At 52.4% G+C, this 24960-nt stretch overlaps 4 protein-coding genes across 9 annotated transcripts in view; 2 read left to right on the plus strand and 2 right to left on the minus strand.

Annotated features, from left to right (window-relative positions):
- The window catches only part of C2CD2L (C2CD2 like), a 26219-nt gene extending 24533 nt beyond the window's left edge, over positions 1-1686 (minus strand). Inside the window, exon 1 of one of the 2 annotated variants that reach the window (XM_042476433.1) lies at positions 1663-1686. Coding sequence is in view for 1 of the 2 variants with exons in the window: in XM_042476431.1 (XP_042332365.1) it covers positions 319-648 (330 nt within the window). In the remaining variant the exon portion in view is untranslated. Of the gene's footprint in view, positions 1-318; positions 718-1662 lie in introns of those variants that run through there. The other variant, XM_042476431.1, reaches the window with a different exon arrangement.
- Positions 1687-1761: 75 nt separating this feature from the next.
- On the plus strand, positions 1762-8040 carry DPAGT1 (dolichyl-phosphate N-acetylglucosaminephosphotransferase 1). 2 transcript variants are annotated; one of them, XM_042476434.1, is made up of 10 exons: positions 1762-2060; positions 3226-3590; positions 3964-4084; positions 4180-4393; positions 4668-4814; positions 4958-5042; positions 5630-5818; positions 6202-6289; positions 6534-6689; positions 6981-8040. In XM_042476434.1, the coding sequence occupies exons 2-10, from the start codon at positions 3436-3438 to the stop codon at positions 7044-7046; spliced, it is 1221 nt and encodes a 406-aa protein (XP_042332368.1). In that variant the 5' UTR covers positions 1762-2060; positions 3226-3435; the 3' UTR covers positions 7047-8040. The 2 variants fall into 2 exon arrangements, with proteins under 2 accessions (XP_042332368.1, XP_042332369.1); XM_042476435.1 differs by having other exon boundaries at positions 1762-1994.
- Positions 8041-9078: 1038 nt separating this feature from the next.
- Positions 9079-10091, plus strand: LOC121935194 (late histone H2A.2.2). The gene has a single exon (XM_042476441.1). It carries the CDS (start codon positions 9381-9383, stop codon positions 9939-9941), a length of 561 nt encoding a protein of 186 aa, XP_042332375.1. The 5' UTR covers positions 9079-9380; the 3' UTR covers positions 9942-10091.
- A 1312-nt stretch (positions 10092-11403) lies between these two features.
- On the minus strand, positions 11404-24474 carry HMBS (hydroxymethylbilane synthase). Of its 4 annotated transcripts, none has more exons than XM_042476437.1 (14): positions 24344-24474; positions 19263-19322; positions 17649-17721; positions 17271-17320; positions 17113-17168; positions 16562-16639; positions 16041-16118; positions 15731-15806; positions 13843-13956; positions 13603-13641; positions 13133-13252; positions 12950-13003; positions 12716-12856; positions 11404-11981 (listed from the first exon to the last, which is right to left on the minus strand). In XM_042476437.1, exons 1-14 carry the CDS (start codon positions 24359-24361, stop codon positions 11811-11813), a joined length of 1128 nt encoding a protein of 375 aa, XP_042332371.1. In that variant the 5' UTR covers positions 24362-24474; the 3' UTR covers positions 11404-11810. The 4 variants fall into 4 exon arrangements, with proteins under 4 accessions (XP_042332371.1, XP_042332370.1, XP_042332373.1 ...); XM_042476436.1 differs by lacking the exon at positions 24344-24474 and adding an exon at positions 21413-23066; XM_042476439.1 differs by lacking the exon at positions 24344-24474 and adding an exon at positions 21413-23059 and having other exon boundaries at positions 12716-12802.
- Between the last annotated feature and the right edge of the window lie 486 nt (positions 24475-24960).

Genomic DNA, 24960 nt, shown 5'->3' on the forward strand with positions numbered 1-24960 from the left:
TTTGCCATTTGCGAAAAGGGCTGTTCCTTCCTTGGAGATGTTGGTGGGGCCTCCTTCTTTGGAGGCTGGATGGCCATCTCTCTGTCAATGGGCTGCTTTGACGGAGAGTTCCTGCATGGCAGAAGGAGGGGCTGGGTCTCTAGGATCCCACGGTCCTCCAAGGGGCGCCCTTTGACTCTAGGGTTTTGGGGCCCACCAGGCACCGATGCCCTGGGCCGGCCGTGTTTGGGGGCGGGCGCCAGGGGCCAGGCGAGGCAGCCTCCCCGCCTGCGGCCTGCCTTGGGCTGCCCTGGCCCCTGAGGAGCTGCTGCTGCTTACCCCGCGGCGGAGGGCCTGGAGGTTGAGGGCGCGGAGCCAGGCGCGGTGCCACTTCTCCCGGAAGGCGCGGAAGGCGAAGAGCGAGGCCAGCAGGGCCGCGGGGCCCGAGGCGGGCGGCGAGGACGGGGCCCCCGGAGGGAGCAGCCGCAGGAGCAGCCGCAGGAGCAGCGGCCCCCGCCGCCGGGGAGCAGCCCTGGCCCACAGGCCCCGCGCCAGCTGCGCCAGCCACGCCGCCACCGTCAGCAGCGAGGCCGCGAAGAGCACCACCAGCGCCCCCCAGCCCCAGCCCCAGCCCCAGCCCGGCCCCGCGGAGGGACCCCCGGCGCCCATCGCCCGGAGCGGCAGGGCTCCTCACCGGGAGAGCATGGCCCTGCCTCCGCCGCCTTCCTTTTACCCTCCCCTCCTCTTCCCTTCCTTCCTTCCTGGAGCAGCTCTGCCTCCCTTCCCCCCTTCGCCAGGGCCGGCCTCCCGCCCCCGCCGCCCCGAAGGAGGGAGGGAGAGAGGGACCCAGGCTCCAGCCTCCGCCCTCAGCCCCGAAGCCTGGCCCTGCCTGTCTCCCCGCAGCGCCGCCCGGGAAGAACTCCGCCCGGTCCTCCTAGAAGCTCTGCTGGCCGAGAGAAGGCGGCTGCGTCCGCCCGGAGGCTTAACCCGCTCCCCAGAAGGAGCAGCAGCTGCAGCTGCAGCGCGGACAGGCGCCCTCCCCACCCTCCGTCCCGCAGCTCTCGGGGCCAAAGCGCGCTGCAGACTGCCTTTCACTGCCCTGGTCAGCGCTAGGAATCCTGGGAACGGTAGTTTGTTGTGGCACCAGGGCGCTCTAAGCTAAATGTCTCACAAGCGACGCTTCCCAGGATTCCCTAGCGCTGAGCCAGGGCAGTGAAAGCGGCCCCAAGACGGGCGTCCTCAGGCTGCGAATGCGTCCGCGCTGCAGGAATAATCCGGCGTGGCGCCGCCGTGATGCCCTTTCCCAGTGTGAACCCAGCAGGGGCTCTGGAGCAGGAGGGAGATGTCGCTCCCGAGGAGCTTTCCAAGGTGCTGAACCGAGCCAGGCTCCTGGGGCTGGGTCCGCCTTTGAGAAACCATTGGGATGAAGCGGCCTTCTGCCCGGGAGGAACCCCACAAGGCCCTCCATTCAGAGACCAGACACGTCCTCCTTTTCAGGGACCTGGGAACAAGAGTCATAACGTTGACATTGCCATCCTCTGAGGCCGAGAGGACTTGCTTCCATGTTTCCATGGCCCAGGCGGGATTCGAACCCGGGGCCCCAGAGTCCTATCCCGCCGCTCTAACCGCTACGCAACGCTGCCCCTCCACCCCCCGCCTGTCCCTTTAAGAGACCCCCCCTACCTGTCAGAAGAGGGAGCGCCCCGTCGGACCAATAGCGAGCGAGGTGACTTGTGAGGCGCCAGCGCAAGCCGCGGTCACGTGGTACCTTCCGGCGCCATCTTAGCTAAGGGCAGCTCCGAACCTTCGGTCCTTCCTATTACCCTCAAACCAAATCGGCTCGAAAAGCAGCCCTTAGAGATTCGTTCTGCGGAAGGCGACCCACTCGAGGGGGGCGATTTGGCGGCACTATATGGGCCAAAGAGCCAGGGACAAACATGGCGGCGGAGGCGTCGCTGACGTCATCGCCATCCCATGGTGCTCCGTGAGGGAAGGGTCGTTTCCGGGCAGCAGAAGTGAGCAACGTCCGGGCGGAAACGCCTTCAGTGCTGCGAGAGAGCGGGGCTCCTGCTGCTCTGAGGGTAGGCACCGGAAGCAGAGGCGCTCTTGGACTGTAGCTCCCATCATCCCCTCCCCGGAGCCCTGGGGCTGAGGGACTAAGGGGTCACATGCCTTGCCAGCCTCAAGCCCGGCAGGCGCTGCCCACAGCAGTGGGGGATGATGGGAGTTGTAGTGCCAGTGCCGTGGAGCTCATTGTGGGGCAGTAGCAGCACCTGACCTGCCTTACTCTGGGAAAGTGCACTGCAGCTCAGTGGGTCCCAGACTTTGGTGCTCCAGGTATTTTGGACTTCAGCTCCCAGGATTCCTCATTGCTGTGCCAAACCAGCTGGGGCTCCTGGGAGTCGAAGTCCCCAAAGTTTGGGAGTCACTGCTTAAGAGTCAGGAATGGAAAAGTATATCTGCAGGAATGCCTGGCTCTTTCTCTTGTGTCAGTCAGGAGACCACTGGCACTTGTTGGCTCCGTCCCCCGATGTGGACCTTGGCTGAATTGCACCAGGGCAGGATTTCTCTTTTTATGGGCATGGCTCACCCTCCCCTCTTCTGGAAGGGTCTGGAAACCATGGAGCCCTCTGAGGAGAGCCCTAGGGAGCTGGGGATGTTTACCCTGGAAAAGAGATGGTTAAAGGCGTGATAGGATAGCCCTGTTTAAGTATTTGAGGATAGAGCAAACTTGTTTTCTGCTGCTTCAGAGATTAGAACACGGAACAATGGATGCAAGTGACAGGAAAAGTGATTCCAGCTAAACATTAGGAGGGATTTCTGTCTGGAAACCATGAAGCCCCATGAGGAGAGACTTAGGGAACTGGCTATGTTTAGCCTGGAGAAGACAAGGTTAAAAAGTAAAATGATGGCCCTGTTTAAGTATTTGAAGGGATGTCATATTGAGGATGGAGCAAGCTTGTTTTCTGCTGCTCCAGAGAATAGGACTCAATGGAGCAATGGATAGAAGTTACAGGAAAAGAGATTCAAGCTCAACATTAGAGAGAACTTACAGGAATTGCTGTTCGATAGTGGAAGACACTGCCTTGGAGTGTGATGACGTCTCCTTCTTCGGAGGTTTTTCAGCAGATGCTAGATGGTCAATGGAGATGCTTTGATTGAGAGTTCCTGCATGGCAGAAAGGGGTTGGAATGGATGGCCCTTGCGGTCTCTTCCAACTCTATGATTCTTTTTCTTTTTGGCCAGAGGCAGACGGAGCTTCGCCATGATTCCTGGAGCTGCATCCTGCTGTTGCTGGTTGTGGCCCGGAGGCTTCTTCACCAACACTGCTTTACCCACATCAAGGAGAGCCCGCGGTGGCCGTCTCAGGTAGAACTGGACTGACAGCACAGGGCAGAGATTGCAGACCGGGTGCTTGGCTTCTTGGCATGTGGGTGCCCCCAAGGTGGCTCTGAGATGTGGAAGCTGCCCCTCATCCCGCTGCTCATCAACTTCTTTGGCTCCCTGGTGGGCTTCATTGCCACTCTGACGCTTATCCCGGCCTTCAAGGACCACTTCATTGCCGCCAAGCTTTTTGGAATTGACTTGAACAAAACCTCTAAGCAGCCCATGTGAGTAAAGCCCGTTATTCTGTAATGTAACCTAAACAGGGGGAGAGAAGAAAGTGCCTTAAACCTTCTCAGACTTCCAGGTGGAGGAGCCTAAAAAGAGGATCTCTGGGATTGAAAGACCTGGTCAAGGCGTGGTCAGGTGCTGGGTAGGGCATGGCAGGCTGCATGGCATCTCCTGGAGCTGACTGGTGGAGAATCCCACCAGGGAAATGCCATTTGTGTGCTGCCATGTTCTCACTAGGGAGAGCTCAGCCTCTGCTCCTAAGGTTTTCCCTTGGGATTGATTCTTCTGATCCTGCTGTGTAAGAGAAGTAAAGCTCTGATGGGATAAGACCAAGGAAACTCTTGTTTTGCACTCTCTGCCTCTCTTCAGCCCAGAGTCCCAGGGAGTGATTAGCGGAGCCGTCTTTCTCATCATCCTCTTCTGCTTCATCCCGGTGCCCTTCCTGAGCTGCTTTGTGGAAGAGCAGTGCAAGGCTTTCCCGCACCATGAGGTGAGCACCTGCCTCACCTGGAGCCCCAACTGAGGTGGCTGACTTGGCTGCAGCGGCCCAAAGGAGTGGCCTCATGTCTCCTTTCTGCCTTGCAGTTTGTGGCGCTCATTGGGTCCCTCCTCGCCATCTGCTGCATGATATTCCTGGGCTTCGCGGATGACGTACTCAACTTGCGCTGGCGCCACAAGCTGCTTCTGCCCACCATGGCCTCCTTGCCCCTCCTCATGGTCTACTTCACCAACTTTGGCAATACCACCATCGTGGTCCCGAAGCCCTTCCGGATGTTCCTGGGCATGCACCTGGACCTGGGTAAGTAACCTTGGACTAAGCCAAAGATGCTGTGACTCTGGTACACTCAGGAGTCCCCAGCTACTGTTCCCTAGGCGCCCCTGGGTGACCGCTAATCCTCAGCACTCATCTGGCACAGCTGTGTGCAGTGCTGGTCTGAGAAGCCTGGTGATGGGATGGGTGCATGGCCAAGTCTCCCATTTTCTCACCGGCTGTTTTGTTATGGAGTATGTTACATGGCTGATGTCCTCAGAAGCGTTTTGAGAGAAAGACAAACGGTGATTCTCTCTTACAGGCATCCTCTACTATGTGTACATGGGCATGCTGGCTGTGTTCTGCACCAACGCCATCAACATTCTTGCTGGGATTAATGGTCTGGAGGCTGGGCAGTCGCTGGTGATTGCTGCCTCAATTGTCACATTCAACATCATAGAGCTTAGTGGTAAGGAGGGGCAGACAGAGGCTTGGGGTGTTCCGGGAAACTTTGGGTGAGGTTGATTGTCAGTGTGGCATCAGCAGGCCTGGTGTGTGAGGGCCCTGGTTGACGCTAGCTGGCTGACCCTCTTTATTCCTCCTTCCCCTCAGGGGATTACAGCGACGACCACATTTTTTCCCTCTACTTCATGATTCCCTTTTTCTTTACCACATTGGGGCTGCTGTACCACAACTGGTAGGTGACTTTGTGGACTGTAAAGGCTGATGTGGAAGGGGCTGTCTTTGGGGAGGAGGTGGCTGCCTTTGGGGTGGTGGTGCCTTGAGGCAACTACTGTTTCGAAGGGACACAGCCAGAAGCTCCTCCGTCCCTCACCCTCTGCTCTCCACTAGCCACTGGATGGCAGTGGCATAGGGACTGGGATACCCCTAATATCAAGTATCAGTACCAAACCTCTCTGCTAAATATCAGTATCAGATGTCACCTAGAGGAGGGTGGGATTAAATTAAGACAAGTGAGAAATGCTGTCCTCAGTAGTAAGCTGATAAAGCAAGAAACAAATAGTGCAGGTGGAGCTCCCAAAGATGTCAAGTGAAAAGGGGGCCCAAGGTGCACCTCTTTCTGTTCACATTCTGTGCCCAGCCATAGTTTTGGAAGCCAACCTCCTTGGCCCTTTACTGCACATGTTCACTGACACACCATTTAACCTTGTCTCTAACAGTCAGCCAGTAGGCTGGAAGCTCCCTGGTGCTGGGGCTTACTAGTCCACCCAACCTCCTGTGTTTCCTAATCCATTCTTCTCTCCTTTTGTGTTCTGGGCACAGGTACCCTTCCCGGGCATTTGTGGGTGACACGTTCTGCTATTTCGCGGGCATGACATTTGCTGTGGTGGGGATCCTTGGGCACTTCAGCAAAACCATGCTGCTCTTCTTCATCCCACAAGTCCTTAACTTTCTCTACTCGTTGCCTCAGCTCTTCCACATTATTCCTTGCCCACGCCATCGATTGCCCAGGTAACAGTGACTCAGGTGCCTGTCAGGCATTGCCCTGCTTTGCCTACAACTGCTTGGCAGATGGAATTCATGTTTTAAATCCATTTGAAAAGCAGAGAACATTGGCTGCCAAACCAGAAACATTGGGAAGTGTGCTCCTTTGAAAAGATTCAAATTCTTGTCAAAGACTGGATATCACAGTCGTAAATGCCAGTTCCCCAGGTTGTCTGTGGCAACTTAATTCATACAACCAAGTGGATGGTTCGCAAATGTGCCCTTCCTTAAATGGTGTCTTTGCCTAGGTTATACATTGTCTGCCTTGACTACACGCTTGCTGGCATGCCCTTGTTCTGGAATATTTTTATATTATGTCCTTGCTGACTGGAGCCTGTTTTTGCCATTAGATTCAACCCTGACACAGGAAAACTAGAGATGAGCTATTCCAGATTCAAGCCCAAGAGCCTTTCTCCCTTTGGAAAGCATATTCTCAAGGTAATGCTGAAGTAACATCAACATTGCATGCATCCTGGTAGTGCCCAGGCGAAAGAATGATCCTTGTAATCAGGGAGAGGGGGAAATGTACTGAGGGTGGCTTGAGTGGCAAAGAAAATTGGGATGTGGGTTCAGACATTCTGGCCCATTTTTGCACAGATTAACTGAATCATGTGCAAGAGGGAGCGAAAAGCTTCTCTAGCATAACCTTGGAGAAGCATCAGTAACAAATGGCTCTTTCCAGGTATCAGAGAAACTCCACTTGGTTGATGTACGTCAGGGAGTAGACAAAGATGGAGAATACCTGGAATGCAATAACATGACGCTCATTAACTTTGCGATAAAGCTTATGGGACCAACCCCTGAGAGAAACTTGACCGTGCTGCTGTTGCTGATGCAGGTAGGGAGTACCCCACTCTCTGGGGAAAGGGACCAGGAAGAGGAACCTTCAGAAGGTTTTCAAGAGTGTTCATTCATGAGCTGAGAACCCAGACCTCTTCTTGGAGGCTCAGGTGCTTCAGAAGAAATTGCTATAGCACCATTGCAAAGAAATTCTTCTCCAAATGTTTTTGGCGGGTGGGACTGTTCTTACCTCAAAGTGTCAGAACCACAATTGGTGTCAGTAACTCAGGTGGATAACAAGCCATGTCCTTGGATGACAGTGGGTCCCTTTCTTTTTCTCCTTTCTTAGGTTGTGGGGAGCATCATCGCCTTTTCTGTCCGGTACCAATTGGTGCGGCTGTTCTATGATGTCTGAACAGCACTTTATCTCTCTCTTCCTCAGACAGTTCTTGCAAAGGCTTTTCAGGAGGCACAGGTGTCCTGGTGTCTGTGTTGGGTGGGACAGGTTTAGCCTATTTGGAGATGATCTGATGTTTCTACTTGTATGGCAGGGTTTGTGCTGTTTGTTTCAGCAGCATCTCAGCTCCACTGATAGAAGGGGATGTGTCCTGATTTGGGGGTTGGGGGAATGGGGTGACTTTGAATGTCTTTTTCTGGTGGAGCATTTTGCTGCCCTGAACTACGGAGAAGCACAAAAGCATATGTAAGTGGAACTGAGCTTTTCCTGGAGAAGTGCTGCCTGTTTCCCATGCCCTCTTATCCTTAAAGCCTCCTGCATCACTTTGCCAGCCATCATCTTGAATGCAGCCAAGCAGTGATGTTTTCTCAAGGACAGCTGTAATTATTTTTGGAAAGATGCTCTGCTTCAAAATTAGGTGGAATCAAAGCACTTTGGGAAATGTGATGAGGCATGGGGGAGTTGTTTCTGTGCTGTTCGCTCTTCTGAAGGACTGTTTTGGTTAGCGTCATTTCTGTCTCATGGTTCGCTATGGCCGTGCCAAATCAGCAACCCTCCACCCATTGACTGGTGAGGTCCAAAATCTAGTTGGACTCAGTCTTGCTTAAGATCATCTTCAGATCAGCCTGCTTGACCCCTACAATTTCTGTACAGCAGCTGAACTCCCTCTCTGGAGCCCCTCTGAGCATTCTTTCGTAGGGTGCTTCTCTTTGTTGCCATCTTGGTGGTGATGCTTCTAAGGAGGTCAGACCTTTCCTGAGTGTTAAGGAGAAGAAGACCAAGCCATTAACACACTTTGGGGGGGGGGGGGGGGGGGGGGGGGGCAGGCAAGCCAGGCCTCTGTGAATGGTGATGGACACACTGTGTGGGAATGGGAATGTAAACTGGGCCCCTGCCAGCCAGTCCTGAGGGCAGAGGGAATGGCCCCATAATAAAGCCATGGATTAATTAACGGAAAGAGAAGATGTGCTTATTGCAGGAGGAGGTTCCCACAACAGAAGTTTTGTACCTGGGGAAAAGAGGAAGGCCACGCTGCAGGTGGATGGACTCCATCCGGGGAGCTCTGCCTGGTTCCCTTGGAGCCCTCCATTTTGTGGGGTCGCCATAAACTGGGGCCAACCTGTTTTCACAGCATCCTGTATATACTTGAGTATAAGTCGACCTTGTGTATAAGTTGGGCAGATTTTGGGGCCAAAATTATGGATTTTTATATGACTCCGTGGATAAGCTGAGGGCAAAACGTTAGGGGCATATAATGAAGGATCTTAAAGATGAAGCAGGGGGAAACAATGCCAAAGAACTTACACAAACCCAGCGGACCTAACTGCTTGTGCGCCCTGAAGGCTGGACAGATGAGAAAACAGAGAAGGACCAGTGCTTCAGGAGAGACTACAGACTTGACTTTCACCAGGCAGGATGGACCCTCTTTAAGTATGAGTTAAAGCATAGTCCACATATTGGCCTGTAGGGAAGTCAACCTGGGGGTTGGGTCAGTGTTTTGACTGACATTTCTAGACTTTTACTGCCACCCGCCCAGGCCCCTCTTCTCCTTAAGGAAATGGCAGCTTCTTCAGAAGTGGGGTCTTCCGTCATTTGGAAGGGCCTCATTATTATTAGGGTTGGGCCTTTTTAGAAAGCATGTGGGTAAGGGCTGATGTATGGCGGATTGTAGGGCCTGCAGTTGGTTTCATGGGAAATGGGGTGACGGAGGGAAAGCAGCAGTGTCTGCTGGAATTGTCTATTAATAAGGCAGAGCAGGGCAATGCAGTCCCTTGCAGCCCCAGTGAAAGCAGTTGGCAGCATGAGCTTCCTAGACTAAAAGTCTACTTCCTCAGATGCATTTGGACCAAATAGAAGCAGAAAAACCACAACAAACTCCAGCTCCCAGAATTCCATTTAACTGCCCTGGCTCAAGGGTATGGAATTCTGGGAGTATGTTGTGGGGTCCAACTCCCAGAATTCCATAGCCTTGAGCCAGACAAAGAGTTAAAGCGGAGCCAAACCGGGTTGTTATCTCTCCAGCGTGGAGGCAGCCTTTCTCTCTCTGGCTTTGAAGAGAAAGAGGGTGGCCAGAGGTGGTCCTCCATTCCGGCCTCCTGCCCAGGAAGAACTTCCCGAACGTCCTACATTTTGAGCCTGGCTTTCTATCTCTAGGTCTTTACCTCCTTTTCGGCCTCCATTTTCTTTCTCCTCAAAAGAGCCACTTCCGCGTTCTGCGGAGTTTGGCGCGCTGCCTTCCCATTGGCTGCGGGAGCTGACCAATGGCGGGCGAGGCCGTGACGTCATCGTCCAATGGGCAGCGAGCGCGGGTGGTATAAGAGGGCGAGGGGCGCGGGGATTCCCGCTCCATTCGGCTTCCGGTCGCTGTGCCGTTCGTTTGTGTCTCGATCCTTGATCGTTGGGACGATGTCCGGCCGCGGGAAAGGTGCCCCCTCGGGAAGGACGCCCCGCTCGTCCAAGTCCCGCTCCTCGCGCGCGGGGCTGCAGTTCCCCGTAGGCCGCCTGCACCGCCTGCTCCGCCGGGGCCGCTTCGCGTCTCGCGTGGGGGCCGGGGCGCCGGTGTACCTGGCGGCGGTGCTGGAGTACCTGACGGCGGAGGTGCTGGAGCTGGCCGGGAACGCGGCTCGCGACAACAAGAAGAGCCGCATCGTGCCCAGGCACCTCCAGCTGGCCGTCCGCAACGACGAGGAGCTGGGCCGCCTCCTGGGCCGCGTCACCATCGCCCAGGGCGGCGTCCTCCCCAACATCCCCGCCGCCCTCCTCCCCAACAAGGGCCGGCACGCAGCAGCCGGAGCAGCCGCCGGAGGGACCGGGAAGAAGAAGCAGCCCAGCCAGGCCTCGCAGGAGTACTGAGCGGACGGAGAGGACTTTCCCAGGGGATGAAGCCCGGCCAGTTCTCGATGGAGCGCTGAGCGACTGACGGAGAAGAGGACTGACCCCTTGCCCCAGACCGGACTGGCCTCCAGGCCTCCATTAAAAGCCTCCCCGTTTGGGGCTTTTGCACCTCTTGGCTCCGCCTCTCGGTTTGTTCGGGGGAAAGGTTGGGTGGGGAAGGGAAGCCCCTTTCCCTTTTACTTTCTTCGCTTGTTTCATTCTTAGGCCGCCTTTCCTTCAGAGTGGGCCCAAGGTGGCTCACAGGCAAAAGGGTAAAAGCAGTTAAAACCTTCTTAAAGCAGTCATTCCCAAACTTTGGTCTTCTGGGCGTTTTCGACTTCAACTCCCAGGAGCCCCAGGCAGCTTGGGCAATAGCCAGGAATTCTGGGAGCTGAGGACCGAAGTTTGGAAACCACTGGACTCTACAGCAAGGAAGATAAAATTGAGGCATGAAGACTGGGACCATCTCCCCTCTATCTCACAATTTATTCCATACTTTAAAAACTTTGGCCTTCCGAGTGTCAGGGATGTAGCTAGGATTTTAGGAAGGGGGGGTGTCCAGACTGCTACCATTATAATGGGGCTTGGGGTGGCGGCGCAGCAGCACACACCATTCATTTTTCTAATGAAGGGGGGGGGGGCGGGCCCCCAAAAACCCCCCCCCCCCCTTGGCTGCGCCCCTGCAGGTGTTTCGGACTTTAATTCCCAAAAGCCCCAGCCAGGTTGGCCAAGAGTCGGGAATTGTGGGAGCTGAAGTCCCAAAACAACTGGAGGACAAAAGTTTGGGAACCAAGGATGTACAAACCTTGTACACCTTTCACACATGCTGGTACCCCTTTGCTCTTCAGGCCCCCGATTTGGGTCTGGGGACAGCAATGGCACCCAAACCAAGGGGGTGGGGGCTGGTTTTTCTCCATGGGGCAGAGAGGAGGAAAGGTCGAGGGGTTTTAAAACCCCAAGGCAACCCCACCCCCCCAAGAGACGCTGTTGGACTACAACTCCCATCAACTGCAGAGTCTTCATGGGCAGCCTGGCTCCTCTGAAATGCTTTGAAGCATCTTTTTTTCTGAGAATAGGGATCTGGGTGGCCAGATGTCCTCACTACAAAATGGAGGACATAAAGGCTAAAGACACTCATAAATCCATGCTCAAAATGGAGGCAGAAATGTAAGCCAGGTCCAGGGAAAGGAGAGCACATGGTTACCCTGGAGGGCATTTTGGAATTCCTCCTGGGCATAAGATTAAATGTAGGGCATATCCTGGGAAGTTTGCTTCACAAGGTTTGTCCAGAAGGGTTTTGCCTTTCTCTGAGGCTGAGAGAGTGTGACCTGGCTAAGGTCTCAGTGGGTCTCCATGGCTGCTGCCCTTCGTGATATTGAGAATATACCTACTTTGCTCTCCTATACAAGTTCTTTGTTCTTCCAATGAAAGTTTCAACCACCACTATCAAATCTCTTTTAATGTTTCACAAAAAGAAATTACAAGGCCATGTAAATTAAGACACTTAATTCTACCCAATGATTCCCATTTAATGCCTGCATTTAAAAACTGCTCCTTTTTTAAAAAATTCAACCTCTGTTACAGAGAATGATCAGCAAATCTGTAGTAGCTTAAACTACCACAATAAATTGAATGTCCCTTTTCAAGGAAAGGGTGAGAATCACAAGGCCTCCCCAGTGGTTGCTGGACTGCAGCACCCAGCATCCCTCACCATTGACTGCTACCTAGGTGGGCTGATGGGAGTTGTAGTCCAATGGAGGGGGATACATGATTCCCACACCTTGCCTTGAAGAGGAAAGGTTAGAGGCATAGTTGCTAACCTAACAAAGGATGGCCGATGGAGGTGCATCATGCGTCGTTCAGCTGCCGGGCCACATTCAAGATCTGTTTGGCCCCTTTGCTCAGGAGCAATTCGGCCACCTCCAGGCCCAGCTTCTCGGCCGCCTTTTGAGCCCCATGAGGTATGTTCTTGGCTGTGATGCCAACATGCTGGATGTCATCGTTGGGACCATCTTCATTCTGGAAAAGAACAGGGAAGCAAAGATGGCGCCTTGGATATCCTCCCATTAAATTCCCGAAGGCAGTTTCAGGGTCAGAGGGGTATAGGAAGTATTTTATTACTCAATGACATCCCTGCCTTTGACCCTGGAGGCTGGTTCCTGCCAGGCTTAACAAGAGAGGACTGACACTCAAAAGGGTTCATTCTCTAATGAAGATACAGAAAAGAATGAAAGTAAGAAAAGGACTTAGTAAAATGCAGCAAGAAAGTCAAGAGATAAATTTGTTAAGAGGAAGGAGAGGCTGTGGTATAGTGCCTTGAGTGTTCGCTCTGGAGAAGAAGGCTTTTATCCCGTTTGTTCAATTACTGGGTGACCTCAGGCAAGTCCTACTCTCTCAGCCTCAGAAAGGCAAGGCAAGTCTGAACAAAACTTGCCAAGAAAATCCCATGGGTCACCATAAGTCAGAAATGGCTTGAAGGCACACAGCAACAACAACAAGAGGTATGCAAAGAAAGACCTGGGCCAAGGCAAGAGACAGACCAGAGGAATCTGCCTGGTGTTCTATGCAAAGAACACCAGGCAGATTCCAACCCCAGTTCCAGCAGTATTGCACCATGCTGGCTCCTGGTAATACTAGAAAACAAATCCATTTTTCTTCTTCAGCCATATTCCCCTTACCTATGTGGCAACATGGGGTGGCCGGGTCTCCTTCACCACCTATACTTTTTAAAAAAAAATTAGAGGCACACGTACCTCCAGTGGGAATTTCACATTCATTTGCATTGTCTCGCGCAAGCTCTCGGATCCATCGAGGCTGTAGACGGCTCCAGTCAAGTATAACTGGGGAGAGCCAAGAAGAGGGAGGCTGAGATGGGGAGAGGCAAGAGCCAAACGCTGGGGAAGGAGAAGAAGGGGAACCCAGGTACAAAAGAGCCAATACTGCCTTGTTGATGAAACTGGAAAGGTGAAGGTCTTTGTGGTCCTTACCTGGAAATCCTTCAGGGTGGTGCTCACTGCCACAGGGACACTGCAGCCACCCTCCTGCAACAGAAAGCCCCAGGGAGGTCAGTGGCATTCCTGGCGCTCCCTCCACCAAGCATGTCTCTTCCTTTCAGGAAGGGCCCCCATCCCTGTTGCCTCAGGGCCACAGTCACTTCTCCCTGGACCCACCAAGTGCTTCATGAAGGCTCGTTCCGCAATGCAGCGCAGCACCGTTTCCCCATCGTGCAAGACGGATACCATCTCCAGGATCTCCTGGTCCCTGGCTCTCACCTCCACTGCTAAGGCACCCTGGCGTAGGGGGACAGAACAGGCCCTCCTCAGCCTCTACTGTGTCAATTGGGCACCCCCTTCCCCCTCTCCCCAATTCAAAGCCCCGGCCCTGCAGTGACACCAGAGCGATAGCAGGCCTTGGGACATTGAAGCCAAGGACCCAATCCACCCTGCAAAGTGGGAATCTGTTTGGAAGGTTGCCATGGGGCAGGGGCAGAGGATGCTCATCCTGATCCCCAGCCATCCTAAGAAGCAGGCAGGGAATGCTGACCAGAGCAGCAACCTGAGACCCAGCATTGATGATGATGATGATGATGATGATAATTTATGATGTCCCCTGTGCAGAACAGGGAGAGCATGACACAAACCTGTCCAACGGCATATAGGCACTCCGTGGGGCTCAAGATCTGGAGAGAAGAGAAACCAAGTCAGCAACATCTCCTCAAGAGAGGGTCCCAGTTTGACACAGGGCTCCACAGAGAGAAGGCACCTGCTCTCAGGGAAAGTCTTCTGTCCCTACATCAGCCCCATGGCCAGGGACACCCAAAGGAGGAGGAAGAGAGTCCAGAAGGGGGGCAAGGGGTGGAGTTGAACCTCTGCCCCCTTACCTGGCCTATGCGGTTCTCCCAGCCCATCCGCCGCAAGCCAGCCGCCGCCAGAACAATTGCACTGAAGTCATCCTTCTCATCCAGCTTCTTCAAGCGGGTGTTCAGGTTGCCTCTCTGAGGGAGGGGAGGTGTAAGGGAAAACAACTCTTTTCTGGCCAAGCTGCTTGCTCAGCTTCCGGATGGTCAGGTGCTCCAAAGCAGCCCCACAGAACACCTGGTACCTGAACCAGGCTGCATCAATAAAAGTATAATGCAGTGATGATGAACCTTTTAGGGGTCAAGTGCCCAAACTGCAACCCAAAACCCATTTATTTGTTGCAAAGTGCCATGTCCCTCTGGCTTTCTAGTAACAAACTCTGGCAAATTGTGCTGGGGCGATGGGACCTGTGCCCACAGAGAAGGCTCTGAGTGCCACCTCTGGCACGTGTGCCATAAGTTTGCCATCACTGGTATAGTGTGTAGATCAAGAGAATAGTGCCACTGTATTCTGCTTTGGTCAGGCCCCACCTGGAATATTGTGTCCAGTTCTGGGCGCCACAATTCAGAAAGGACATTGAGAAACTGGAGTCATGTGTCCAAAGGAGGGCAACTAAAATGGTGAAGGGTCTGGAAACCATGCCCTCAGGGAGCTGGGGATGTTTAGCCTGGAGAAGAGAAGGTTAAGAGGGGATATGATAGCCCTGTTTAAATATTTGAAGGGGTGTCACACTGAGGAGGGAACAAGCTTGTTTTCTGCTGGTCCAGAGAACAGGACCAGGAACAATGGATCCAAGCTTCAGGAAAAGAGATTCCACATCAACATTAGGAGAAACTTCCTGACAGTAAGGGCTGTTCAACAGTGGAACAAACTCCCTCGGAGTGTAGTGGAATCTCCCTCCTTGGAGGCCTTTAACCAGAGGCTGGATGGCCATCTGTCAGGGATGCTTTGATTGTGATTTCCTGCATGGCAGGGGGTTGGACTGGATGGCCCTTGTAGTCTCTTCCAACTTTACAATTCTATGGTGCGTTACAGACCACCATAAGGGAAGTCCTTAGGACGTCCCATTTTGAAAAAGGGGCGTCTCTTCCAGATGCCCCATACCCTATCACGGACAGAGTCCCTGACAAATGGTGGCACCTGTTCCACACGGCCACCGCCATATTGACGTAGCGGACGCTGTGCATCCGCACGTTGCGCCCCAGAAGTGACGCCGCGAGTGCACGACTAGCGCCTCAAGACGTCTTTTCCGGGGCCCAGGAAGGAGCGCGATTTTCGCGTTCCTTCCTTGGAGCGGCCGGGACCCGCATGGTTTGGCTGCTGCAGCTCCCGGATGCTGCAAGCGGTGGCGGTGGGAGACCACCGCAATCCGGCAGTATGTAACCCACCTATGTTTCTATGATTCTTAAGCCAATTCAAAAGTCACAAAAATTCTTGATGCTCTCTTTTGAAACACACATGCTTCTTCATCATGAATATGTTTTGCCATCAATACAGGTATCTCTCTCTGGGTATTTCCTGAGAGCTTCGGGTAAGCCCTGAGGCCAGACCAAAGAAAGCCTCCCTAGTCCCAAGTTCTCTTACCTCAGGCACCAAGCATTTGCCTGAGTGAGAAGCCATCCAGCAGGATGTGAGCTGGGTAAGAACCTTCCTTCCCTTCCTCTCTTCTTTCCCCCAGCAGTCAATCTGCAGAGAGGCTGCCAGCCTCAGGCACAAGAAGCAACTTTTAGCCAGCTAACATCTCTGGATAGCCTTATCTTCCATTAATTTCTCCTGTCTTAAGCAATCCAAGTCACTGGCCATTGTTCCATCCTGTGACAGTGAATTCTATTACTTAACCTTCACTGCATTTCAAAGCAGTGTGTCCATACAAAGGGTAGACCCAGACATTGCGAACCCAAGAAAGGATACGATATCCTTGAATTCTAGCTGAGGAAATGTTCTCTTCAGCTGAGCTGCCCGGCGAAGGGAGCTGGTCCCAATCACGCTGTGGGGGAGAGCAAACAAAACCAGCATCAGCACAGGCAGAGAAGGGGGGCTGACCCACAAAGACCCTTTCTAGCCAGCCAGAGCCATTGCTGCCCCAGCCACAAGAAGTGCCAACTCACATCAAGGTCCCTGGAAGGGCAGGCCCAAAAGAGCAAGGCCTTTTCTGCTGGGACCTTTGTGTGTGTCTGTGTGGGGGGGAGTCCTCACCACTCAAACACCAAAGCAAACTCACCTCTTCTCAGGAAGGCTGGTGAGAGTTTTGCCAACATGTTTGGGATGGAAGACGACAGCATCATGTGGGCTCTCTCTCCTGCAAAGGACCAGGATAACATTCAAGAAGCAGCTCTAAGGAGCTTCAGCCATTGCTGCTTCTTCCGCCTTGCATGGAATGTTCCTCGTGCCCCCCCCCCCCCCCAAAATCTACCGAGAGCCTTGTTTGCTCAGAGCAGCAGAAGAGGGGTCTGGGGCTACAGTCTTTGCCAGAGATTAAAGGACAAGTTGACCACCCAGTGCTAATACTGAAGATGGTTTCTAGGGGGAAATAGTCTGCAAAGACATCTTTTCTTGGGCCAAAACTCCCAGAATACCCCAGCCAACAAGCTGGGAGTCACAGTTCTAAAGGTATCTGTTCCAAATTCTGAACTACTTGCACCTGCCTTTTGCAGGGCCTTGCTGCCTGTGGAAAAGGGAAAGTGGTTGGCTGGGCAAAGCTACTTTTGCTGGGCCCAGGAAGCTGGGGAGCTGAAAACTCACTTGCAGATGGCACCGATGGTAAATCCAGGCGGGAGGGAGGTGGGCAGGTCCTTCAAGGAGTGAACAACCAAGTCAACCCTGGAATCAGAGAAGTAGGGCAGCCAGGCTGCTGACAGCATTCCAAACCTGAGAATGTAGCTCCAAATAAAAGCAAGTGTGTATGTTGGGGGAAGAGGAGGTAGAGGCAGGTACCAATTCAGAAGGGTGGGGTCTGGGCTCTGATCCAGCTCAGGTTGCTGGATGGCTTTGCCCAGGTCAATCTGCACATGGCAGCTGTTGCACAACTGGCAGAAAAATAGGTCAATTCCTTTAGGGAAATATGGGTTGAATTTTCTGGGGAGTGGGATGGGGACTGAGCCCCCCACTCTCTGCCTGCTTCTGCTTCATGCCCGATCTGCCCTCCACAGTCTCTCCCAGAAAGCTTCCGGTCAGAGCGAAAGCATCTACCTTCTGCTCTACAAGCGCCCCCCAGTCTTGCAAGCCTTACAGGGGAGTTGGCATCAGGAGGGAGAGGGGCCGGGGATTTTGCTTTATAGTCAGGGAGCACTCACTCATTCCTTTCCAGTGCATTTTCCAGCTCTTTGGTAAAAAGACTTTTCTCTCCAATCTAAATTTGGAAAGAGAACATTATAGTTGGGCTGTTTCTATGCAGATCTATCCCCAGCTATGGCTGTGCCCTCCGAAATGGAGGGAGCAAGAGGCCGTTTACCTTGGACAGAGCCGTGTCCAGGATCTTGTCTCCTGTGGTTGTCATGCCAACTATTGAGGGAGAAGAAAAAACATGAGATGCCACACCAGGAGAACCCAGGCCATGCAGGCAGGGTTCAGGTCAGGGAAGGGTAGAGGGGTATTCTAACTATTCAACACTTCGCACCCAACAGCATAATGAAGATGAAAGCCATGTGGCAAGTGGACCATAGCTAACCCTTTCTTGCACGATGAAAGAGATGCTCCACTTGTACAGGTTTGCTGGCCCACCTTCCTGCATTCACAGCTACTGCTGTTCTGTGCCTGAATGAAACACACAGGCCTCCCCCCAACAAGGGAACATAGCCCCACTCCCAGGGACCCCCCAAAAGCCACTCACTGATCTCAAAGTGCAGGTGGGGGTGGTGATTCTGCAGCATCTGCACCACATTGTCCGTCTGGATGCGGGCCAGCTGCAACAGGAGAGGAAAGAAAGGGGATTCATTTGTTTATTAAAAGATTTATATCCTGCCCCATATCCAAGATCTCAGGGCAGCTTACAACAACATCAAGTTAAAAGAATAACTAGCAGCAATATTTTTAAAAGATTAAAAATATATTAAATTGATTATCAATTGAGAATCAGACATTTTTAAACTTGTTAAAATACTTTTATTAAATAGTGTGACCATAAGATAAACACTACCTGGACAGAACGAGTTAAGCCTGAAGGCTTTAATAAAAGAAACAGGTTTTGACTTGGAGCTGAAACGATCCTAATTCCAGGGGAGGGAATTGAACAACTGTGTCCTGCTGCAGAGAAGGCCATCTCCCATGTCCTCCCATGATGTATTTCATCTTCTGGTGGGACACAGAGGAGGGCCCCTCCAATACACGGTCTGTTTCCAAGGGCTTGTTTAAACAAAAAACAAATCCATCTGTCACCAGAAGGGGAGCAAGGAGGGCATCAGTATGGTTTCTCTAGGAAGAGTGCCCCAGCCTGGGAGGAGCCACCGTGAAAGCCTACCTACCCCCAAGTTCCCACCAGATGCCCCTCAAAGATGGTGGTGGGAGAGAGCGAGAAAGGCCTCCTCAGATGGTCCCAAGACCAGAGGGAATACACAGCTCCCAAATGGGAGTCACCTGCCTCAGTGAGGGCCAGAATTGTGCAGCCCTCTGATTGTAGCTGGACTGAAGCTGCCCATGAGGATCCTGCAACACTGCCCAGGCTGGCAAGGGCTGCTGGGACTTGCAATCCACCAACACCTGGAGGGCACCATGGGAGGAGAGCAGGTGATGCTTACACTGCCATCAACCTTCCTGTTCTCCTCTTTCTTTTGTGCACTCAGGCATGCCATCCTCTCTGCTGGGCCTCTAGTCAGGAAGAGGGCTCATCCTTAGGGCACCAACATTAACAGAAGCAGGTGGCTGATGAAGATTAGCTCTTGGCCACACGGGTGGGGCACTATCTCAGATGGCACGCCTGTTGCTCCCACTCCCTGGTCGCTGGGTGCATTCCTTTGCTCCTGCTTGCTGACACTTGGGGAAGCCTTTGTTTGGCTGAACCCAGCATGTGCACAGCACTTTTGTGGCCAGAGACAAGGATGTTCTGCAACTGCCTCCATGGCTGTTGGCAGGCTCTGGAGCTGTGCAGGGCCTTATGATCCCTCCCACAGTCTCCTGACAAAAATTTTGCCATTTTAAAAGAAAGGCTGGCCTTGTCATGTGTCTCTCCCCATGTATTTCCCATCTTCTTTTCCTCAGGCCAAATATACTCCATCCCCACAGAGCTTTTTTCTGGACTCTGAAACATCTCCTCTGCCTACCTCTGAAGTCACTCCAGCCTGGACACTAGCAAAGGAACAGAAAATGCCCACCCAGGACTGCTCACCATCCCTGAACCCAGAGAAAATCCACACATTCCCTGAACTGTGCTGTTCAGTTTCTCCCAGGAAAGCCAGAGAGGAACAGTAAGCGAGGGGTCCAAGTTGGGACGGAAATTCAGTGACCATACCTGGCTCTTCCTGGTTCCTACACGGATAGTCTGGTTTTTCAAGCCATTTCCATTTTTGTCCTGCAAAGAAAGACCACCAGTTAGTTTGAGAACTAAGGCTCGAGTTTAAATTCCACAGTTTGTCTGCAAATCCAGAGACTCTTGCACGGACCAAAGATTTTCTGACAAGAGGGAGGCATGGGAAGAAGTTCCGAAGAGCAATGCTCAGGATGGAATGGACTATCACGCTTAACAAAACAAATAGCGTTTAATGTTAGAAGAACATTTGGCAAGCCAAAGGCAAGTGAAATGGATGAACCTTCTCATTCCTGGATTACCTTAATCTCTATCTTCCTCCCCTTTACTTGCTTACTCTCCAGATTCATAGTCCAGTGCTCAAACCACAGCACCACACTAGCTCTCCCACTGACACTACTATTAGAGGTGATTATAATAATTGTAGCCTTACTGCCTAAACAGCTGTCAACAAAGAAGACCTCACAAAATGCATTCAAAGACTGGAAGGTGCTGAGAATACTGAGGTCCACCTCCTGCCCAAGGCAAGACCTGTCCATTGCCCAAGAGCACCTCAGACAGCTATTCACAAGTAAGAGATACCTGCCAAGGTGGATAAACTCAAGAGAAGAGGAGAAGCTGTGACAAACAGGGAATAGTAGAAGCCTTATAGATTTGGAACCATCAGACCTAGAGATGGGTTCAGAACACAACTGGCTGTTGCTGTTTCCTGCTGCAAAGTTTCACCCCTAAATAAGTCACAGCAGGGCACAAGTGGGGGGCTGCAGGGGGCAGTGGAGCTGGAGCCAGACAAATCTGATCTCTTTCTTTGATAAAATTACCAACTTGGTAGATAAAGGGAATGCTGTGGATATAGTATATCTTGATTTCAGTAAGGCCTTTGACAAAGTTCCCATGACATTCTTGCAAACAAGCTTGTAAAATGTGGGCTAGACAAGGCAACTGTTAAGTGGATTTGTAACTGGTTGACCAGACGAACCCAAAGGGTGTTCAACAATGGCACCTTTTCATCCTGGAGAGAAGTGACCAGTGGGGTCCCACAGGACTCTGTCCTGGGCCCAGTACTGTTCAACATCTTTATCAATGACTTGGAGGGAAAAATTGGGGGAATACTTATCAAATTTGCAGATGACACCAAATTAGGAGGAGTAGCTAATACTCCAGAGGACAGGATCAACATTCAAAATGACCTGAATAGACTAGAAAGCTGGGCCACAACTAACAGAATGAACTTCAACAGGGAGAAATGTAAGGTACTGCACTTAGGGCGAAAAAATGAAATGCACAGATATAGGATGGGGGACACCTGGCTTAAGGAGACAACATGTGAAAGGGATCTAGGAGTCCAAGTAGATCACAAGTTGAACATGAGTCAACAGTGCGATGTGGCAGCTAACAAGGCCAATGCGATTTTAGGCTGCATCAATAGAAGTATAGTGTCTAGATCAAGGGAAATATTAGTGCCACTATATTCTGCTCTGGTCAGGCCCCACCTGAAATATTGTGTCCAGTTCTGGGCGCCACAATTCAAAAAGGACATTGAGAAACTGGAGCCATGTGTCCAAAGGAGGGCAACTAAAATGGTGAAGGGTCTGGAAACCATGCCCTATGAGGAACGCCTTAGGGAGCTGGGTATGTTTAGCCTGGAGAAAAGAAGGTTAAGAGGTGATATGATAGCCCTGTTTAAATATTTGAAGGGATGTCATTTTGAGAAGAGAGCAAGCTTGTTTTCTGCTGCTCCAGAGAACAGGACCCGGAACAATGGATGCAAGCTACAGGAAAAGAGATTCCACCTCAACATTAGGAAGAACTTCCTAACAGTAAAGGCTGTTCGACAGTGGAATGCACTCCTTCCTCAGAGTGTAGTGGAGTCTCCCTCCTTGGAGGTCTTCAAACGGAGGCTGGATGGCCATCTGTCGGGGATGCTTTGATTTGGATTTCCTGCGTGGCAGGGGGTTGGACTGGATGGCCCTTGTAGTCTCTTCCAACTCTATGATTCTATGGTGGTGGTCAGCAACATGAAGTCCAGAAAACTCCCAGGGGCCCTCAAAATGCCTCTAAGGTGTCCCTGTAAGCAATCAGTCTGAAAAATTTGGCCAGCCCTGCAAAAGGGCCTGAGACACCTGCCCCCTTACCTGACCCTTGAGCAGCATGTCTGCCATCCTCCTCCTGGGGCCTGAGGGTTCTTTGCCAGGAGGGAAAGCAAGAGGAAGCCCAGTGGCTGCTTGCACTGCCTTGCTCTGCCTGCACTCTGAGTGAGACCGTTACTCCTCCTTGCAAACCAACCCCAACCTGGGACCAGAGATAAGCAAGGGGCCAGGGGCTGGGGGGAGGAAATGGGCCTTTGGGGAAGGCACATTGTGGTTACTGTAGAGGCCTCAGCCTGGAAGGAACTGCAGCTGCCATGGCTGCTCACAAGGAGCTTTCGAGGTTACACACAGAAATAAATTGTTCTAGGGAAGTTAGACAGGAGAAGACGGCAGCCCAGCTGACAATGGGGCCATTTTCACAGACAAACAAGGGACATTTCACCCATTTTTCTGCCAAGAGAGGAAGAGCTGGGATAAGAGAGAAGTGACCAAGCTGCAGAGCATGCAGTCCTCTCCCTCAAAGTGGATTAGGATTCAGGATGCCCCCACCCTATGGCTAACCTCTAGACTAGGGTCAATTGTTGCTGCCATTTCCTGACTTCTGGCAACCCTCTGAATGAGAGACCGCCAAGAAGAGACCCCATCTTACAGTCAGATCTTGCAAACTCAGGGCAGCCTTGATGGACCCTGTCCACCTGGAACATGACCTACCACTGTCCACTTCAGCAAGTACTACCCTTGTTTTTAAGGTTCAGTGAGTCATGAGGTCTCATGTTGGGCCCAACAATTTGATAGCCTTTCCAGAATAAAAGTATTTAGCCACAGAATTAGTTACTCCCTCACATCATGTATCATGCTACCACTCGGCCCATTGTTTATGCTGCTATTAATGGTTTATATTGTTATTAATAGCTTATTTTAAATTAACTTTTAATTATAATGTATTTAATTTCTTTTTTGGAGGGTATTGTAATATTATATCAAGTATTGTATGTTGGATGTTTTAACTGTTAGCCGCTTAGATTGTTTTATTTCAAAAAAGGGGGATACAGATAAAAGTTTTATTTTTATGATTTTATTTAGCCTCAGTTGACTAAAGTGAGGCTATCAAATGTTGGGCGCATCATGAGATTTGGGCTTCTAGGGAGCGTTCAGGCTTGATTTGCTCTTGGATCCGTATACACTCAAACCTTCATATCCACAGATTCAATCACCCATGGTTTGAAAATACCCCTCCCAACCAAAAATCCAAAAATGCTGATTTTGCCATTTCATATTAGGGACACCATTTTACTGTCCCCCTGCATATAATGAGACTTGAACATCCATGGGTTTTGGTCTTCACAGGGGGTCCTGGAACCAAACCCCAGCCAAGGATACCAAGGGCCCACAGTATTTCTCCTTTTGGCAGCCCCTCTTCATCCATTAGTCCTCTCTTCCAGCACATTTCAGATCAGTTCATTTTCCTCTTGAGTTTTCTTTGCTGTCCACTTTTCAGAATCACACAGAAAAGTCAGAAATGGTTGATCCTCACATTCGTATTTAATGATATAGTGATCTACCAGGAGTAGGAGTACCGTTTAACAAACTCTTCAGTGAGGAACCCCAAAACTTCAGCTAAGAAAAGGAAGAGACATCCTCTGTAGAGTTATACAGTTGGCCCTCCTTATCCACGGACTCTTTATCCACGGCTTCAAGCATCCACAGCTTGAAAATATTCCAGAAAAATATAAATTCCAAAAAGCAAACTTTGATTTTCCATTTTCTATCAGATGCCATTATATTTAATGGGACTTGAGCATCCATGGATGCTGCTCTCCACGGGGGTCCTGGAACCAAACCCTGGTGGAAAACAAAGTCCCACTATACTCTTAAACACCATGAACTTGTCAGACACAGCAGGGCAGGCCTCTGCCATAGAAAGTGGTTCTAAAAGGGGCTCCGTGAGCCAAAAGGGTTGGGAGCCCTTGCTCTATCTATGGAGTTCTATTGAGGGTACAGTGGAGGGTGCATCTTTTGGGGGAAGAAAGGGGATGGAGAGAGACGGGCCAAAGCTGAGCCTGAGACTTGCCCCGGCTCAAAGCTAGGGAATCCTGGGAGTTGTACTTTATTGTGGTGTCAGGGCTCTCTGATAGAGAAGGCACAATGTCTCTCACAATACTACAGTTCCCAGGATTCCCTAGCATGGAGCCAGGGCAGCCAAAGCGGTCTCAAACTGGATGACTTCTGCAGAGTGTTTTGGTCCCAGAGGGATGGAACAGGCTCCTGGAAGCCAGGCCTAAAGGGGCGTCCGCTTCCCCTTTCCAGCCTGATGCCACAGGAAAGCAGCGCCTGGGAGGCTCCCTGAATGGAGCGGCTGCTGAAGGAGGGAATGCGGAGCCAGAGCTCGGTTTCGGCTGGAAGACAGCCCTCTTCTTGGGCTGCTGAGGAGCCGGAGTGCCCTGTGTCTGTGGGCGGAGGTTGCAGCCCGGAGGCCGGGGAGGAGGAGGTCTCGTGGGCCCCTGGAGCCGCCGCCGCCGCTTCCTCCTCCTCCCGGGCCGCGGCCTCTTGCTCAACCTCCCTGGGCCACGTTCCCGCTGCCTCGCCCAGTCTGCCTGCCCCAGAGAGGGACTGCGCAAGAGGAGAGGCGGGCGCCCTGGGCCCACTCACTGGGCCCCGGAGAGAGAGAGAGAGAGGCCTCCGCGGGGCCGGGGCCAGGGAGGCCGCCGAGGTCCTTGCCGGGGCGCCGGGCTCCCTCCGCGGGACCAAGAGGGAGCCGGGGCGAAGGCGCACTGCGACGGATCCACTCTCAGAGGCCAAGGAAGGCCGGCTCCGCGCCCGCAGGGGATTCTGGGAGGGCCCAGGGGAGGCCCACCTGAGGACCCCCGCGACCCCGGGGCGGCGGAGGCGCTGATTGGCTGAGAGGCGCAGCGTTCCCCCAATGGCGGGCCAGGAGCCAGCCCCGGCGGCCAATCCCAGGAAGGGTCAAGCACTCACCGGGGCGGCGCTGGTCATCCTGGGGGCGGCGGGGGCTCGGGCCGGAGGAGTTCAGCTGGGCGCCGCCGGTCCCATGGGTCTCTCACCAGCCCACCGCGCAGGCGCCTCCCCTGCTGCTGCATCACTTCCGCCGGGCGCCCCGCCCACTCACCCCAGGCCCCGCCCACTACCGCAATGGTGGCCAAAAGGGGAGTCAGAGAAACAGTATTGGATGGATTTCCCCCAGAGGCCCTGCAGGAACTCCAAGGCCTCTGCTTAAAAACAGCCTTGTTTATGTAGAAATAGTCCAGGTTGAGACGCTGTACTTTATTGTGGCACCAGAGCTGCTCTGACAGAGAAAGCTCAATGTCTCACAAAACTACAGTTCCCAGAATTCCCTAGTGCTGAGCCAGGGCAGTTAAAGCAGCCTCAAACGGGATTGCTTCTGCATTGGTATTGGACTAAAGTTAGTCCTAGGCCCTGCATTTGGTCCAGGTGTTGTGGCTGTTGCCCTCAATTCATGTGTTATCCATCCTCCTTCTGGATGGATCCTGGGAGAGTCAGTCCCCTTTAAATTTCTTCAGCAACACAAAAAGCCACTGCCTTCAAGAGCCAAGTTCAGGTGAGGCCCACCCCAC

This window comes from Sceloporus undulatus, chromosome 6 (assembly GCF_019175285.1).
Source record: "Sceloporus undulatus isolate JIND9_A2432 ecotype Alabama chromosome 6, SceUnd_v1.1, whole genome shotgun sequence".
NCBI lineage: Eukaryota > Metazoa > Chordata > Lepidosauria > Squamata > Phrynosomatidae > Sceloporus > Sceloporus undulatus.

What these genes read in the sequence shown, in the direction of transcription:
- DPAGT1 (XM_042476434.1), top strand. Translation starts at nt 3,436, where the DNA reads ATGTGGAAGCTGCCCCTCATCCCGCTGCTCATCAACTTCTTTGGCTCC. An exon ending in AAAACCTCTAAGCAGCCCAT is followed by an intron (nt 3,591 to 3,963) that starts GTGAGTAAAGCC and finishes GCCTCTCTTCAG; the next exon opens with CCCAGAGTCCCAGGGAGTGA. An exon ending in CAACATCATAGAGCTTAGTG is followed by an intron (nt 4,815 to 4,957) that starts GTAAGGAGGGGC and finishes CCTTCCCCTCAG; the next exon opens with GGGATTACAGCGACGACCAC.
- LOC121935194 (XM_042476441.1), top strand. Translation starts at nt 9,381, where the DNA reads ATGGGCAGCGAGCGCGGGTGGTATAAGAGGGCGAGGGGCGCGGGGATT.
- HMBS (XM_042476436.1), bottom strand. Translation starts at nt 21,439, where the DNA reads ATGGCAGACATGCTGCTCAAGGGTCAG. An exon ending in AATGCACTGGAAAGGAATGA is followed by an intron (nt 16,640 to 17,112) that starts GTGAGTGCTCCC and finishes CTCTGATTCCAG; the next exon opens with GGTTGACTTGGTTGTTCACT. An exon ending in ACCATCGGTGCCATCTGCAA is followed by an intron (nt 16,119 to 16,561) that starts GTGAGTTTTCAG and finishes GGTCCTTTGCAG; the next exon opens with GAGAGAGAGCCCACATGATG.